Source organism: Choristoneura fumiferana, chromosome 8, assembly GCF_025370935.1.
Source record: "Choristoneura fumiferana chromosome 8, NRCan_CFum_1, whole genome shotgun sequence".
NCBI lineage: Eukaryota > Metazoa > Arthropoda > Insecta > Lepidoptera > Tortricidae > Choristoneura > Choristoneura fumiferana.
The window spans coordinates 8259315-8274171 of NC_133479.1; the positions used below are offsets into that span (position 1 = coordinate 8259315).

Consider the following 14857-nt stretch of genomic DNA (forward strand, 5'->3'; position numbering starts at 1 on the left):
TCTATGTCGAACTTTTAATAAGCAAGAGCAAAACAAAACGCAGGGTATTGCTTGCAATCTATCTTACAATGCGTTTTCATGTCTTGCATTATTTTAATGATAAACTTGGGAACACTATAAAATACTTAATTTGTTACATACACGACTTTAATCGATTCTGTAGTTTCAGAGCAAATTGACTGTTCCAGGCAGACAGACGCGAGTGATTTTAACAATAGTGGCATACCCGATTTTAATAAAAAACGCGCACATTTTCTTAATTAAAATTTATTATCATATCGATACAATACACTTTTCCACTACGGATCGAGTTGTTTATTAATGTGAAATATTTAGACATGTAGAAAGTTTTATCTACTGGGGCCATACCAGCGATCCGAGTAGGTAATCTATAAAAGCTTATTTTTGACTGGTTTATGCACCATTCTGAAAAATTTATAATTAAGCCTTATGGACAGATTGTTAGTGTTCATTAATGTTCATAGATAAAGTGAGTCGCTGATATGGTCTTAGTATAATAACAGGGACACAAACATCTGCTAAAATAGGGCCGGATTAACCACGGCGTTTGAAGACTATCAACTCTTTCACGATAAGTTATATCAACTGACAACATGCGTCGAAAAACAGCAATACTATCTATAGAGCAGTACAAATGCAGTGAATTTAATAATCCTTTCTTTGCCATCGTATTTTCTCAGAAACGTATTTTTTGTGCTACTTCAGAAAGCCTCAGTATCCACCCAAGACAGCGTAGGAGAAGTTCGCATCGAGAAATAAATTATTCAATATCGAGTGGTTAGCGCCCAAGTTAAGATTTTTATTCGATTTTTGTTTTCACTACATGTTCTATGTAACTTGATCGTGGGGGTTATAACATCTCAGTGTGATGTACTTCAAACTCATGGTTTGTTTGACACTTGTAAGCTTGTCACCAATAAATAAAGTACCCTACCTAATGAATACAAACATGTCACATTATTAAGACAATAATTCATAGACACGTCGGCAGCACTCGGAAGGAGTCGCTTGTTCTGAACTATACTGCCTAATGGTTGATCCGGTCCTGAGGGGCTACTAAGAAATTCAAAAATCGAAGTTCGTATCGTACCATCCCGCTGACGCTAATACGAGAAATATAATACGAGAAAGAGAGGGATGGCACGATAGGAACTTCGATTTTCGAATTTCGTAGTAGCCCCTATGATCTAAAACACGATTATGCAACAACCAGAAAACAAAATATTTGGTTACAATTTTTCTATTACTAAATACCTGACTACCATAGCAGAAGGTTATTCTAAACAGCGCTCGCACTCTCGATTACAATCAAATGACAGTTTTTGTATGCGAAAACTGTTAGACAGTACGGCCTCTGCGGGGCTACTCCGAAATTCGAAAATCGAAGTTCGTGTCGTTCCGTCCCTCTGACAGTATACTATTTAATACGAGAGTGACATCGATTTTCGAATTACGGAGTAGATCCTCTGGTTAGCATAAAAAAACAACCCAGAGGCCTTATTGCTTAACGTTTATAACGCTCGCGATCGCAATCAAATGACAGTTTTTATATGCAAAATCTGTCATTTTTATTGCGATCGCGAGCATCAGAAACGTTAGGCAATACGGCCTCAGGTTATTTAGGTACTATGCTAATGATTCATGACACTCGTAAACAAGAAGTTACTTTAAGTCAGTATAAAACTAAGCTGGCAAAAGTTGCACCGAGTTATTTGATTGTGATGTCCTTACCCGGTAATAAATAAAATTCATTTTAAAACTTATTTTAACTAAAACACCAGTTACAAATACTCCAGTTAATTATACATGTAAGTGCAATATTTTATTTGGTGTCGTAAAGGTCTTACATTTTGTATCCTGACCTGCCACTGTTGAAATTTACATCGAAAACTGTATTTCCAACAAAATAGGGTGGAAATTAAATAAGATTGCCGCTTTGTCTAAATTTCACTTGTCTGAATTTTCATTTAACTGTAGTATAATTTCAGCTAAAGCTGTTTACTTTTCAGTGCACTTTTTAACTTAGGCTTATCTTAAGTGACATTTCCTACAATACCGAAAAGATAACCACTACAGCTAAAAACTGAAAGAGAATTCGAGCAAATGATCCATCAGAAAACATAAGGTCAGATTTCGCACCCATATAACAAAGGTTTATAAGTTCAGATACTCTCTTACCATACCATACTTTAACCGCGCCGACATTTATCAACTCCGAAAGGAGTACGCTCACTCATTTAGAATCATGACAGAGGAAGTAGTGTTGGCAATTACCGTAAGACAAAAAGAGATGGCACTACTTTCACGGTACCGTGCCATAGCGTCTAAAGATTTACACTTTTTCGCTGCTAATGCATATCTATCAATATAATGTAAAATAACATTTTTAATTAGAGTGATGGCACCCAGCCATGGACAGGAACTAATAATAGATTTTTTGTTCATGAAAAGTGAGCTATAAGGGCTATAATCCTTGTTGTCCATTACTGGGTACTACTATGGTTAATGCGTCAGGCACTGGTACACCCTGTTGCAAATTACATAACATAGCCGAATAGTTCACGTTTGAGGTTATCAATACAGAAGCTACAGCTTTACCCCCGCAGTTGTCTTTAAAATTGTCTCTCAGATAAGCTACATTACAGTTCGTTTGCTCAAATATTGTGAAAAGGTAGTCGATATATAACAACTATATAATCTTGTTTTTACACCAACGTTGGAAAATGATGGTTATGGTCTTGGCGGGCGCAGTTGCACACTATGAGTTTGTAAATTTTATCAAACTGCTAAAGAAATCGGGCATGGACATGGTATAGGCATGGTAGGTTATTTATTCTCTTAAATACCCTGTTAACAACAGCAGATGATTTTACCTTTTCGCTAAATATTTGCACTATGACCTAAATTGTTAAAAAAAGCACAAGAGTTCTCTAAGTTTCTAGCTGTAGCTTAAAAGCTGTATATTGGACACCGCAGTTCAACTCCATGCCTACTTATTTAATATAAAAGATAAAGGTACATCTGGCATAGCATAAATCATAACAAAAATAAAATTAAACATACATACAATGTCAATTGTAAATTCAAGCAGCGACTATTGTTTAACAACTTTTCATACACCAGTATTGTTCTTTTTCAAATTTCTGACAGAATATGATGTAAGACTTCAGACTTAAAAGTATCCTTCCACATCGACCACAAGTGGATTAAAATCTAAAACTTATTTAATTATAAAGTACCCTCATGAATATTTTGTAAACTGGAGAAGTGAAAGCATGAAAAGCTTGAGCCAAATCCTAATTTTTGTGACAGCGCGCTTGTGTTTTGCCGCGTGTTTTCTGCGTGCTCACTGAAGGTTCAGTGGGTGGGAATCGTTTACCCCATCCCATGTACAGGAAAACTGTGGAGTACGAATACATAATACCGAAATGCGGGCCTGTGTCTTTACGGAAACGTTTGACAGTGTTGAGCAGGCTGTCAGGGGGCGGCCTAGCCGGGTGATTGATTCCGAGCTCTCCATTACCGTAGCAGCCGACGATGCGAGTGTTCGGGAACGACGCCCGGAAGTAATCCTGCTCGACTTCGTGCTTTTGGTCGCGCCCGAGACAGGACAGTTTGATCGCCACGCTATGCTCGTATCTTGGTACTTGTCTTGCGAACTGTAAATGTGCAAGGCAGTATTTAAAGTTTTTAGATTACTCGTTAAACTCGACCTTGTTCATTTCATTTCATTAGCCGACTTATACATACTTGTAGTAAATATTGTCATTAATAAACCAGAATAACAGTACACGGCCAAATTACGAACAGTAACATGGTAAGTGGCTCACCAATCCCTGTTCGCGACTGTACACCGTACTGCCGTTTGCCATTATTAAAATCATAGCAATAACACCAAAAACACATAGTATCTTAGTATATTAACAATATAGCATAATTTTTTTTAAAGCACAAAACTTCAAGCTCAATTGGGGACCTAGTGAAAAAGGGGTCAATTCTGCAGAAGTTGAACAGCTGATTTCGACTTAAACCTCTTTACACATAAAAAAGAAAATAGCTATGTAATTTCTGCAGACTTATCCCCCTCTTCACTAGGGTCCCAGAATTAATCTTTGCCTTATTGTTTACATTACTTAATTTTTTTTTAAATCATCATCTGTGTTTTAGGACAAAATAATATGACTAAAATGCGTTCTATTTACAGCTGACATACGAAAATTTTAAAGAATTGAATGCTATCACAATGTACAGTAAAAGAAATTAAAGAATTTCAGTTTGACTTACCTCTGTTATTGCTTGCATTATTCTTGCTTTAGCCCAATCAGATGTATCAATAATAAGTGAATACATTTCAAAGTTGTACCTATCAGCTCTCTCTGTATTGTTCTCACTCTTTGGAACGGAAAATATGCCAATTGAGATAAGATTTTCGGTGACAAAATCTTTACCCTCATTTACAGTCTTGATTATGTGATTCATGTCATTCTGCTCGAACATTGTATCCTCCACTATACAACCTCCTAAGGCATAAGGGATGTCAGGTTGCCTGAAAAATAAGATTACAATATGTTTTACATCTATATAATAAATCAAAATGGTGCATTATCATATTTCAACATATCCATTTAATTTGTATGGGAAACAACCTATTTTTGGAAACGAGTATTTTCCACATGCACAATATTAAATTAATTTAGCTTCCATAACAGTTTTAATATTTCATTTCGTTGAAATTAAGAGTTTTGATTACTTACACTTCTTTCAAATAATTCAAGAACACTATATCTTGAACTGAATGTAGCAAGTATTTTTCTGTGACGTAAACTATCACTCCTTTGAATACTCTAGTTTGTGACAGCCTATCTATTTCCCGGTAGAAATCACGCTGCATATCCACTTTAGATTTTATGTTAATAACATGAAACTCCACATCTGGTATCTGAGGGATGTACACTCCACCAATGAAAGGATTTGAAAGAATAAACATGTGCCTGGTAATGGTGTGCTCGTAAGTTATTGATGGAGGCAGTGGCATGTATGAGAGATAATGAGCCCGAACTGACAGCATACATTCTTTTGGAGCACTGACATTATGCTGTATCAAATCCAACACTGAAAGAAAATAGAAGATTGTACAAATTTATATTTTATACATAACTAGTCTTTACGGCTTTGAATTGAAATTCCAGAATAAGATTATATTAGATTAGATTTATTTACTACCTTTTGAGAATTCCACAAAAATTCTAAGGGGAATACCCGAAAATTACATTAATGTTGATAAAAAAACCCAAACTATCTTTCATGTCTCTAATCCTAGTGGTTGTAATTTAACATGCTAAGGTTACAATAGAAAAGTGAAAAAAGATGTTGAATTTCTTAAATTTTCTAATTTTCTGCATAAATTTCATAATTTATATTTTTGTAATAACCTTCTACAAAGTTTAGAACACTAAAAAAATGGATGAAATCAGTATAGTTGTTCTCAAGTTACTATGTGACCAAGAGAAATAGGGATTAAAGACTTACAGCTATGTTCATACTCGCAGGCAGGGGAACATGGAACTGGATTGATAACTTTACATTGGCAAGTTATGTTGAAGCCTGCTGTGTTGGCAAATGTCAGCACTGCTAGTGGCTCTGTTGGAAAACTAGCAGATTTCTTGTATTCTATTCCCCCTAAGGTCGAGCTGCATGAATGCATATCTATCACAAAATCGGCAGGGCTCAGTTGCTCCTTTTGCAAGGAATGCACTGCAGAAAGCCAGGTGCTGCACACAAGCTTAGCTAACATTTTGTCCTGCCAGCTCAAATTACTAAGGATTTCTTTGGCTATAATATAATTAGAAGTAACTTTTTCTGACAAACAGTTGGTAACAGTCATTAGCTCATCTCGTACCAGTTCTCTTCTTTCAATGTAGGCTAATATATTTTCTGGTAACCGCAGCTTAACACATCTTACGGCCTCATGAGGGGCTGCTGGCGGGCCAGCCTCTGCGCCCCTCGCGCCTCCATCATGGAGAGCGTCTGCCATGGCTGATGTTATAGCTCCGTCACAATCTCCTCATCAGCCCCGCGGTTTAGTGGATCACCTTTCAATATAGCCAGTATAAAGCAGTACAGATAAATGAAGAAGAACACCAAGTAATAGCCGACATAGATCATGACATCACGCAGGTGCCGCTTCAACTGCCCGCGGTTGTGGATCTCGGCGGGGTCGTACGCTCCGAGATTACCTTGTGGTATAGTAAAATATTCGTAAGTTAACCAAATAAACATAGGCAGATTTATCAGGAACAATAACAGTTGCCCGTGTAGCAATAACAAGAATGTAATAAACGAATGCCCTATGTATTTTGGTAACAGCCAATAGTTTAACTTTTCACAACATTCTTGAGCGTTCAGATAGTCGCATTCTAGGTCAGATAGTGTAATTATAAAGTAAACTAAAAGAAACAATATCGCACCACTATCGATCAAAGACAGAGAAAACAACAGAGTTTCGCCTAATATCATAACTCGTTTGGAAAAAATACTCTGCAAAAAACTAAGTACAGTAATTACTCAAAACATTAAATTAAATTTACTTCAGTTTATCAATTCATATCCACAATTAACATTCACTTCCGTTTTTAGTGAGTTTTTGCCTTGCCTTGTCGGTACAAAATATAAGTATCTCTAAGTAGTCTGTGAAAATATAATAACGAAAATAATTGATTGACAACTTTATTAACTGTACGGCAGGTAGATAATAAACTGGATATGAATATTATGACTCGTTCGGTTCTTTCTTTTCTTTTCTTTCTGCCATTATTTGACACATCAATCAAACGAACCACAGATTGTGGTAAAGACCGACGAATCGTCTTTCCTACGTTCCTCCTTCCTATGAAGTGCAAAATTTCAACTTAGAACCTATCTTGCCGTCCCGCTGGCGCTTACATTATTTAACACGAGAGTGAGAGGGACGGTACGATACGAACTTCGATTGTCATAGTAGCCCCCAGATCTAAATTAAAAAAAAAACCGGCCAAAAGCGTGTCGGACAACTCTAAAATAGGGTTGCGTAGCCATTACGAAAAAATTTAGTAATATTTTTCTGAGGATTTCGTATTTTATACGGAATCTTCCAAGTTTAGGTATATTTTATACCTTAGGCTGCTATTTACTTATGAACTACTAATAATTCTCAAGCAAACTTAGCCGTTATTATATCCGTGCAAAATTACAGCTTTCTAGCATTGATAGTCCCTGAGCAAAGCCGCGGACGTACGGACAGACCGACAGACAGACAGACATGGCGAAAGTATAAGGGTTCCGTTTTTGCCATTTTGGCTCAGGAACCCTAAAAACTAATACTTATTCGCTGTGGCTTTTTCGTCGGAATGTAATGTGAAATCGTAATGTGACCTGATGATATTTAGCAGATGTATTTTATTGGGCACCTTTCGCTATACGTAAACCCGGATTTTAAATCCCATGGAAAAAATGTAAACAAAGGTGTTGCCGTTATCAAAAAACATTTTCAGAATTCAAGATATTTTATTCTTTCCACATTTGCCAGAAATCGACTTCCCATCAAAAAACTGTATTTCTTAATCAAGACAAAATATTTTAATTTACTGATGAAAATCTTTACTTTGGCATTTACTACGCTTTGATATATAAATTTACAAAGAGAGTACTGTTTTCGTATGCATAATTTTTTTTTTTTTATTGTAGCTTCGCGCTCTTGGCGCATTTAGCCAAACGGGGAAACGGAATTAGATAAGGGAAATGCGTAAGGATCGGAATTTAGAAAAATGGGTTGGAAAAGATCAGGAAGGGTAAAAGATAAATAATAATACTTATAGTTTTATATTGTTATGAGATAGAAATGTATATAGAGCTTTAAATATATATATAAGGAATTATCATTACTTAATTACAATGAGGGATGGAACAGATACGGGAACATAATTTATTTATTGTCCTGGTTTTACACCCGGGTTTTTAAACTTTAAGCTGTGGGCCGCTTGACGCGAGACGTCACTCAATGCACTAACATTCGAGACTGAATTCGTAATCGTTTTCCAGTGACTTTTGTTCTGTTATTTTTTTTACTATCTACATTGTTGTTATACTTATTTTTATTGTGGTTAAGTTGTTCATTGTTACGTTTTCCGTTGTTTTTTGTTCATTTTTGTATGAAAGGATGGAATCCGGTCCGATTACTACTCGGTCAAAAGACGACTTGTAAGTTGTCTCCCGTAAAAACGACTCTTATCGAAAATATAAAAAAATATGGCAACAACAGAACTTTATATAATATTTCTAGCCGGCCCATACCTTGAAATCCCCTGAAATGTCACTTTGACAATGACGAAACTTTGTTTACATTGGGTGACACTCTTTCCCGGCCCGGATAGCACCGACATGGAAATACCGGCCCTGCAGGGCTACTACGAAACTCGAAGTTCGTATCGTACCGTCTCTCTCGCTCTCGTGTTAAATAGTATGTCAGTCTTGTTTCGTAGTAGCCCTGCTGTTTTTTGTGTACACACACGCCTATAGAAACTGACAGGAACTTCTATGGGCGTGTACACGAAAAACAGGATTGGTATTTCCATCCCGGTATTAATTCATATTTGGGCCGGGAAAGTGTCACCCTTTTACATTATTAACCGACTTCAAAAAAGGAGGAGATTCTATGATTCAATGTTTGTATTTTTTTCCGTGGGATTCAAAATTTTAAAAAATAGATCATTCGTGGCAATAATTTGAAAAATCTAAAAAAGGATTAAAAAAAATACTTTGCAGAGATCCACCCACGTATTAAAACAAGATTTATTTGTGTCAAAACTTTTAATGTAACATTCTTTCCTTAAGCTAGTAAAGGCTTCATGAATATTTACACAAGGCTTCAAATACAGGGCAAGGTATAAAACTTTGATTACTAGGTATAGATCCGACTCCTTTAGTTATTTATCACATCGCATTATTGATTATTGGCTTTGCTTTTTTATTTATTATACTATCTAAATTTAGCCAATGGACTTAAAGCCCAATTTTTTACTCTTATGTTAACTAATTAAGTATATTTACGTTACCTAAGTTTCAGTGATATAATTGATTATTATGTATGATGCAAAGGTGAAATACCTTCAGTGCAAGTATAGCTGCACAAACGCGTATACACCGTGTTTTTCTTAATTTCCGTTAATTTCGACAGACGGCTCAGTTTACTGATAGAAACTACCTAGTTTAGTTATTAACTTTAGGGCCAAATAGAACATACACTCCAGTCATTATTAACGGTCAAATTGTAAAATTCACTAGCCAGGCGAGTGAAATTGATGCGACACTTAAGGGAGACATCAAAAAAACTCATGTAGGTATAAATCAAAAACACTTTAAAGTCCATACCTATGAATTTAAAAAAGCGTCATAAGTTTACACCTTTTACGTCATTTTACAGCGCATAATGAATAACTATAATTTATGATTATCTTTTAAAGGGCCAGAGTTACCACTACTTTAGGAGAAATTAACTTCATTTCACCTGTTAAATGTTCCCTTAAGGTTAACGCAAACCTAGAATAACACGTATCTTTTCAGACCAAATAACTCCGTATCTACGGAATCATTATTATTACAAATAACAAGTTATGTATATTGTACGTTGAATTTCGTCAATAACAATCAATTCTATTTGTAAGTCAAGCAATGGCAATGACACAAAAACTTACTTTGACTAATGTGATGGGAAAACAGTAGGTACATAATATTTTCGAAAAAGATACATAAACATTGAACTTTAAATGTGGTTATAGAATTATAGAGTAAATTGTGAAGCCAATGTATAAATTCTAGTGTAAGTATAAATACTTATATTTGCATAGCAGAGAGCTAAAATACACATGTTAAATCCAGCACAATTGAATTATCACTTCTGAATATAATCTAGTTAAAACAAATATTAAAACTCTCCTAAAATAATTACAACAATAACAAATATGCAGATAATATACTATTTATCAAAACATTAATCTCACTTAGTATCTCGTTAAATACATTTAAACTAACTCTCAGAGGAGCGAGTATAGAAGCCATAAAACACACAAGCTTGTTAATGATAGTTGACATACAACTGTTGACTCGAATAATTGGCTAAAAGTGTAGGTACAATTTAGATAAATGAGCAAATATATTTTTATAAATATTTATATCTAAAGGATATTGTTATAATTTACTTAGATAATGGAATATTACTTAAGTTTACAGTTTACTTACAACCAAACAGAAACATTATATTCGTATCTGCACTATTGACTTCTGATTCAAACGTTAACCTTGTATTGCACAGTGATATAGTGGATTTAATTTAATATTGTGATACACGTGATAAATACAAATTTAGTCGTTGAAATTTTAGAGCCACACACACAAGTATATTTTATTACATAATACGATATGGTTTTGTATACAAACTAATTCAAAACATGATTTAAATCAATATCGTCTTACAAAACTATTAGCACCAACCCTTACATGAATGTACTTTAAAATAAATAATTTTAAAGTACTGTCATATATTTTAACCACCAACATTTACAGACCCCTTGCTGCTTGCTATTGTTCATGTAGATGTTTATATACGTATGTAGCCGAGTTTATTTTAGTTACTTACATAATTACACGGTAATGGATTAAGAGCACATGCACAAGTTAGGAATTAAACATTTTAACTGAATTGGCACACGCGGGTAGTAAAGCCACATTCGTTGTCGCTATTGATATTTTGATTTAATATAAATGCAAATAATGGCAATTTACTTTCGTAAAACTATCTTTCCTTTGACTCTTGACTTGATTAAACTAAGGTTAAAACAATAACACTATCGTTAATATAACACAAATAAATTAGTGAATACTTCGCACATAGCAATGAATATACCCGATCAAACCAAACGGTACATTTGAGAAATGAATAAATAAATTATAAATAATGCATTCAAACAATTGCACAAACAGACATTATGATTTGGAAGTCATTTAAATGTACAAAATAAAACTCTCCCGGCCTATTCAATCAACAGCAACTTACGCATAATGGTTCACCTAGCCTACACTTTAGACAATAATAAATTGGAATGATATTTTTTCAAGAATGTAATGGTTACGTACGTAAGAACTTTAAGGACGATGTAAGTTATGCTCTACTAGAGATGTGTTCGGTGGCGATTAAATTCTGTTTAAACATGAAGTGGATTATTAGAAGGTTCTAGGAAGATAGTGATCATTTAACAAGTGAAACGTGCCTGTTGGCGCAATTGTTTGCGTGCGTGCGCGGAGCCGGCTCCCTACTGACTAAATGAACTCGTATCTAACATTGTTCCCGAGCTGGTCCCACCCATGACGATGGCTTGTCAATGTGCAATCTACTCTCTCTGATAACCTTACTGCCATGATTATTCTTGTTCAACATAACATTAGTGTAGTAATGAGCTAAAATAATTTTTTCATAGTATTTCTTCAATAGAGAGAGGCAATTATACAGAAATTCTGCTTTTTGCACTTCAACAAGACTGGAATGTCATTTAATAATTTGGGAAATAGCTTTATATGCGACAGACACAGCATACAGCATTTTTGTTAACTGACACAACATCAACTCAATATTTGTATTTAAAATAAGTGTTAATTAATACAATGTGTACATAGCAGGTGTCTCAAACATTGACTGTTAGTGTGTCAACAAAAACATCTTTCCTAATGATAATTTTCCCTTATGTTTTAAGTCATCGGGCGGAATGCAGAAATCCACAACTATGTTGAGTATTATTACATTATTCTTTCAATATATACATAAGTAGATAATGCTTATAAATAGTACACAAAATGGATTTATTACAGGTGAGCTAAACGCGCAGTCGTGGCGTGCGCTCGATACTCTGATAAAGTTAAATGAATATTTACCCACTGTATCACCATCCTTTGATTAAATTTATTTGACGGATAAATCTCCGTCTATTCGAACAAAACAAACAGAGACGGCATCACATTTATCCGTCAAATACAATTAATCAATGGGTGGTGAAACAGCCCCTTAGACTATTATTATAACTAGCGGTAAAAACGAGTCGCTCAACTGTTAAGTACAAAACACCAAAGTTCTATAAATTAACCTATCGATGCCGACACTATGTGTCTGAACATCACCAAACTCCGATTTATCTAGTCTTTACTAAAAGTTAATCACCATCTGGAAGAACGTGTCACTGAAGACTAGCGCATGTCTCTGCGGCCGCTGCTCAACAGCGGTCGTATTGTTTTAAAAACACAGTAATTCACTTGTTTACGTTGCCACGCCAAACATCACTTGTTTTAAATGTAGAGAGATCATATTTACCCGACTGCGAAGAAGGAGGGTTATTTATTAATTGTATCGCACAAACTAAACTCAATTTTTACGATACGCTATACGTCTCTTTAGTCTAATAATTTGATTTAAACTATTAAGTAGGATATATTTGATCTACACGGATGAGTGAAGCGTTCGCAACTGCGTCCACCGTTGGATGCAGTCGTGGTAAGGCGTGATGTGTACTTTGACGAGTAGCATTGGTGCGGCCGCGGGGCCCCGGAACCGGAAGCGATGTCACTGCGCGGCGGAGGTCAGGTGGCGTCGTACTCGATGCGGTCCCACGAGTAGTGTTTGCGCGCGGGCCGCGGCGGCGGCCGGGACAGCACGGCGCCCAGCAGCGGGTCACACTGTGGCACGTGCCCCCGTCCGAACAGATTAGGGATCAGCTCGGTGTCCATATAGTCGTACGCGTCACCATCCACGGTCATGTTAGAGCTGAGGTCGATACCGAACTCCTTGAGGTCGAACTCGCACGGCCGCTCCTGAATCATGTCCTCCTGGAATGACGGTAGAGACAGGTCGTCCATGTCCTCGAAGCCTGTCCGAGTGTGGTCTAATATATCTCCATTGGTGAGAGGAGTCATCGTCATCCGCTCCGGAGGGTCCTCACCGATGTCCATCGCTGTTTGCGAGTTGTCGTCGGTTCGGTTGCTGTCGCCCGAAAGCAGCCCGAAGAAGTCGTCATGGTCACCCGACGTAGGGTCCGAGCTGAAGTCTGGATGGAAATCGTTGTTGGATAGTAAATCGACGCTCAGATCAGCGTCGATGTCGTTAGCGGCCGAATCGATGTCACAGTGGTTCCCGTTGACGGCGTGCAAGTCTGCATGGTTCATGATTTCGTTCTGAATGTCGTTCAGTTCCCGTTGCAGCTCGTCCGCTGCGAGCGTGTCCTGCGCGCGAGTCTCGCCGAGCACCTCGGCGGGCGAGAACGCGTCCGCGCTGCTGTCGAGGAACTCGGCCCGCATGGGGGGGTCGACCGGCGCGCCCACCACCGACGGCGGCAGCTCACCGTTCTCGACCAGCAGCTCTATCACGTCGTCCATGTCTTCGTTGCGATCGTGCAACGAGGGCATCGGCATCGGCGGCGGAGGAGGCGGCGGCGGCACGACGGCGCGTTCGGGTTCGTAATGCGGCGACGGCAAGATCGCGATGGGGACCACTTTGACACCGTTCAAGATGTAATTGGTAGTTTTGGGCGCGGTGACGTCGGCGGCGTCGGCGGCGGTGGCGGGCTGGGCGACGGTGAAGAGGCGCACGAGACGGTCGGGGGTGGCGTCGGGCGCGGCGGCGAGCACGTAGCGCGGTGGCGCGGGCGGCGCGGGCGGCGGCGGCGCGGGCTGCTGCAGCGCGTCCAGCTGCGCGCGCAGCTGCGTCACGCACAGGTGCGCCTGCAGCAGACGGCGGCTCTGGTCGGAGGCGGCCGCGCCCGCCGCCTCGCGCCGTACCGTCTCCAGCTGCAGCCGCGACGCCTCCAGCTTGCGCTCGAGCTCCTCGATCTGGCGCCGCTGCGACTGCACGATGTCCTCGGCCGGCTCGGGCTCCGAGCGCGGCTCCGGCGAGGCAACGGACGCGATCGACGCGATGGAGGCGACCGAGGCGACGGAGGCGGGCGAGCGCGGCGGCTCCTCCTTGTCGATCAGGAACGGGCGCAGCCGGCTGATGAGCTGCGGCTTGGGGCCGGAGACGCGCAGGTTGCGGCGCTTGCACTCGGCGCGCAGGTCGGACACCTTCATGTCCTCGTAGCGCGCGGGGATGGCGGCGAGCGGCGCGGGCGGCGGCGGCGGCGGCGGCGGCGCCGAGTACTCGGACGAGTCCGACGCCACGGACGCGGAAGAGGTGGCGGGGGACGCGGGCATCAGCTGCAGCAACAGCTGCTGCTGCTGCAGGAGCAGCTCGTACGGCGTCTCGGTGGAGTCGGGCGGCGAGGGCGCCTTGTGTGCGTTCGGGGGGCCCTTGTACTCGTGGAACTTAAACCGGGCCTTGGGCTGCTGCTGTTTGTGTTTGGTCTTTTTGCGGTTCTTGTCAGCTTTGCCAGGCGCGGGGTGTTGGACGGTGGCCGCGGGCGTGGTGGGCGCGGCTGGCGCGGGCGTCGCTGGTGAGGGCGCGGGGGAGAGCAGGCAGGGCGGGGAGGGGGAGGGGGAGATGTCATCCGGGGGCCCGCAGTAGGATGAGGGGTGCTCGGGGCGGTGAGAGGCGCCCTCGCAGGTTGCGCGGAAGGCGAGCGTGCCGCTCTTGACGGCGGTCTCGATGTCTTCCTCCGTGTGCAGGATGTTTTTCTTGATGAGCTCGAGCGGGCCGGGCCGGTGTGACAGCTGGTCGTTGAGCGCGTCCGCCAAACGCGCCTTCTTGAGCATTCGCTGCTTCTCCGCCAGGCTCGGGTCCACATGGCTCTCCTGTTAATAAAAAAATAACTTCATTCAAACTGAACAA

At 39.9% G+C, this 14857-nt stretch overlaps 3 protein-coding genes across 3 annotated transcripts in view; all 3 read right to left on the reverse strand.

Moving 5' to 3' along the window:
• Positions 1–251: 251 nt before the first annotated feature.
• LOC141430328 (uncharacterized) lies at positions 252–6055 on the reverse strand. The gene is made up of 4 exons (XM_074090981.1): positions 5551–6055; positions 4776–5133; positions 4306–4567; positions 252–3680 (listed from the first exon to the last, which is right to left on the reverse strand). Exons 1-4 carry the CDS (start codon positions 6053–6055, stop codon positions 3318–3320), a joined length of 1488 nt encoding a protein of 495 aa, XP_073947082.1. The 3' UTR covers positions 252–3317.
• Positions 6056–6063: 8 nt separating this feature from the next.
• Positions 6064–6866, reverse strand: cnir (cornichon-like protein). Its single transcript, XM_074090982.1, has one exon. It carries the CDS (start codon positions 6535–6537, stop codon positions 6064–6066), a length of 474 nt encoding a protein of 157 aa, XP_073947083.1. The 5' UTR covers positions 6538–6866.
• A 1979-nt stretch (positions 6867–8845) lies between these two features.
• Mrtf (Myocardin-related transcription factor) overlaps positions 8846–14857 on the reverse strand; it is a 58394-nt gene continuing 52382 nt past the window's right edge. The window contains exon 6 of the mRNA XM_074090986.1: positions 8846–14820. Coding sequence (XP_073947087.1) covers positions 12679–14820 — 2142 coding nt within the window. The 3' untranslated portion in view covers positions 8846–12678. The remainder of the gene's footprint in view (positions 14821–14857) is intronic.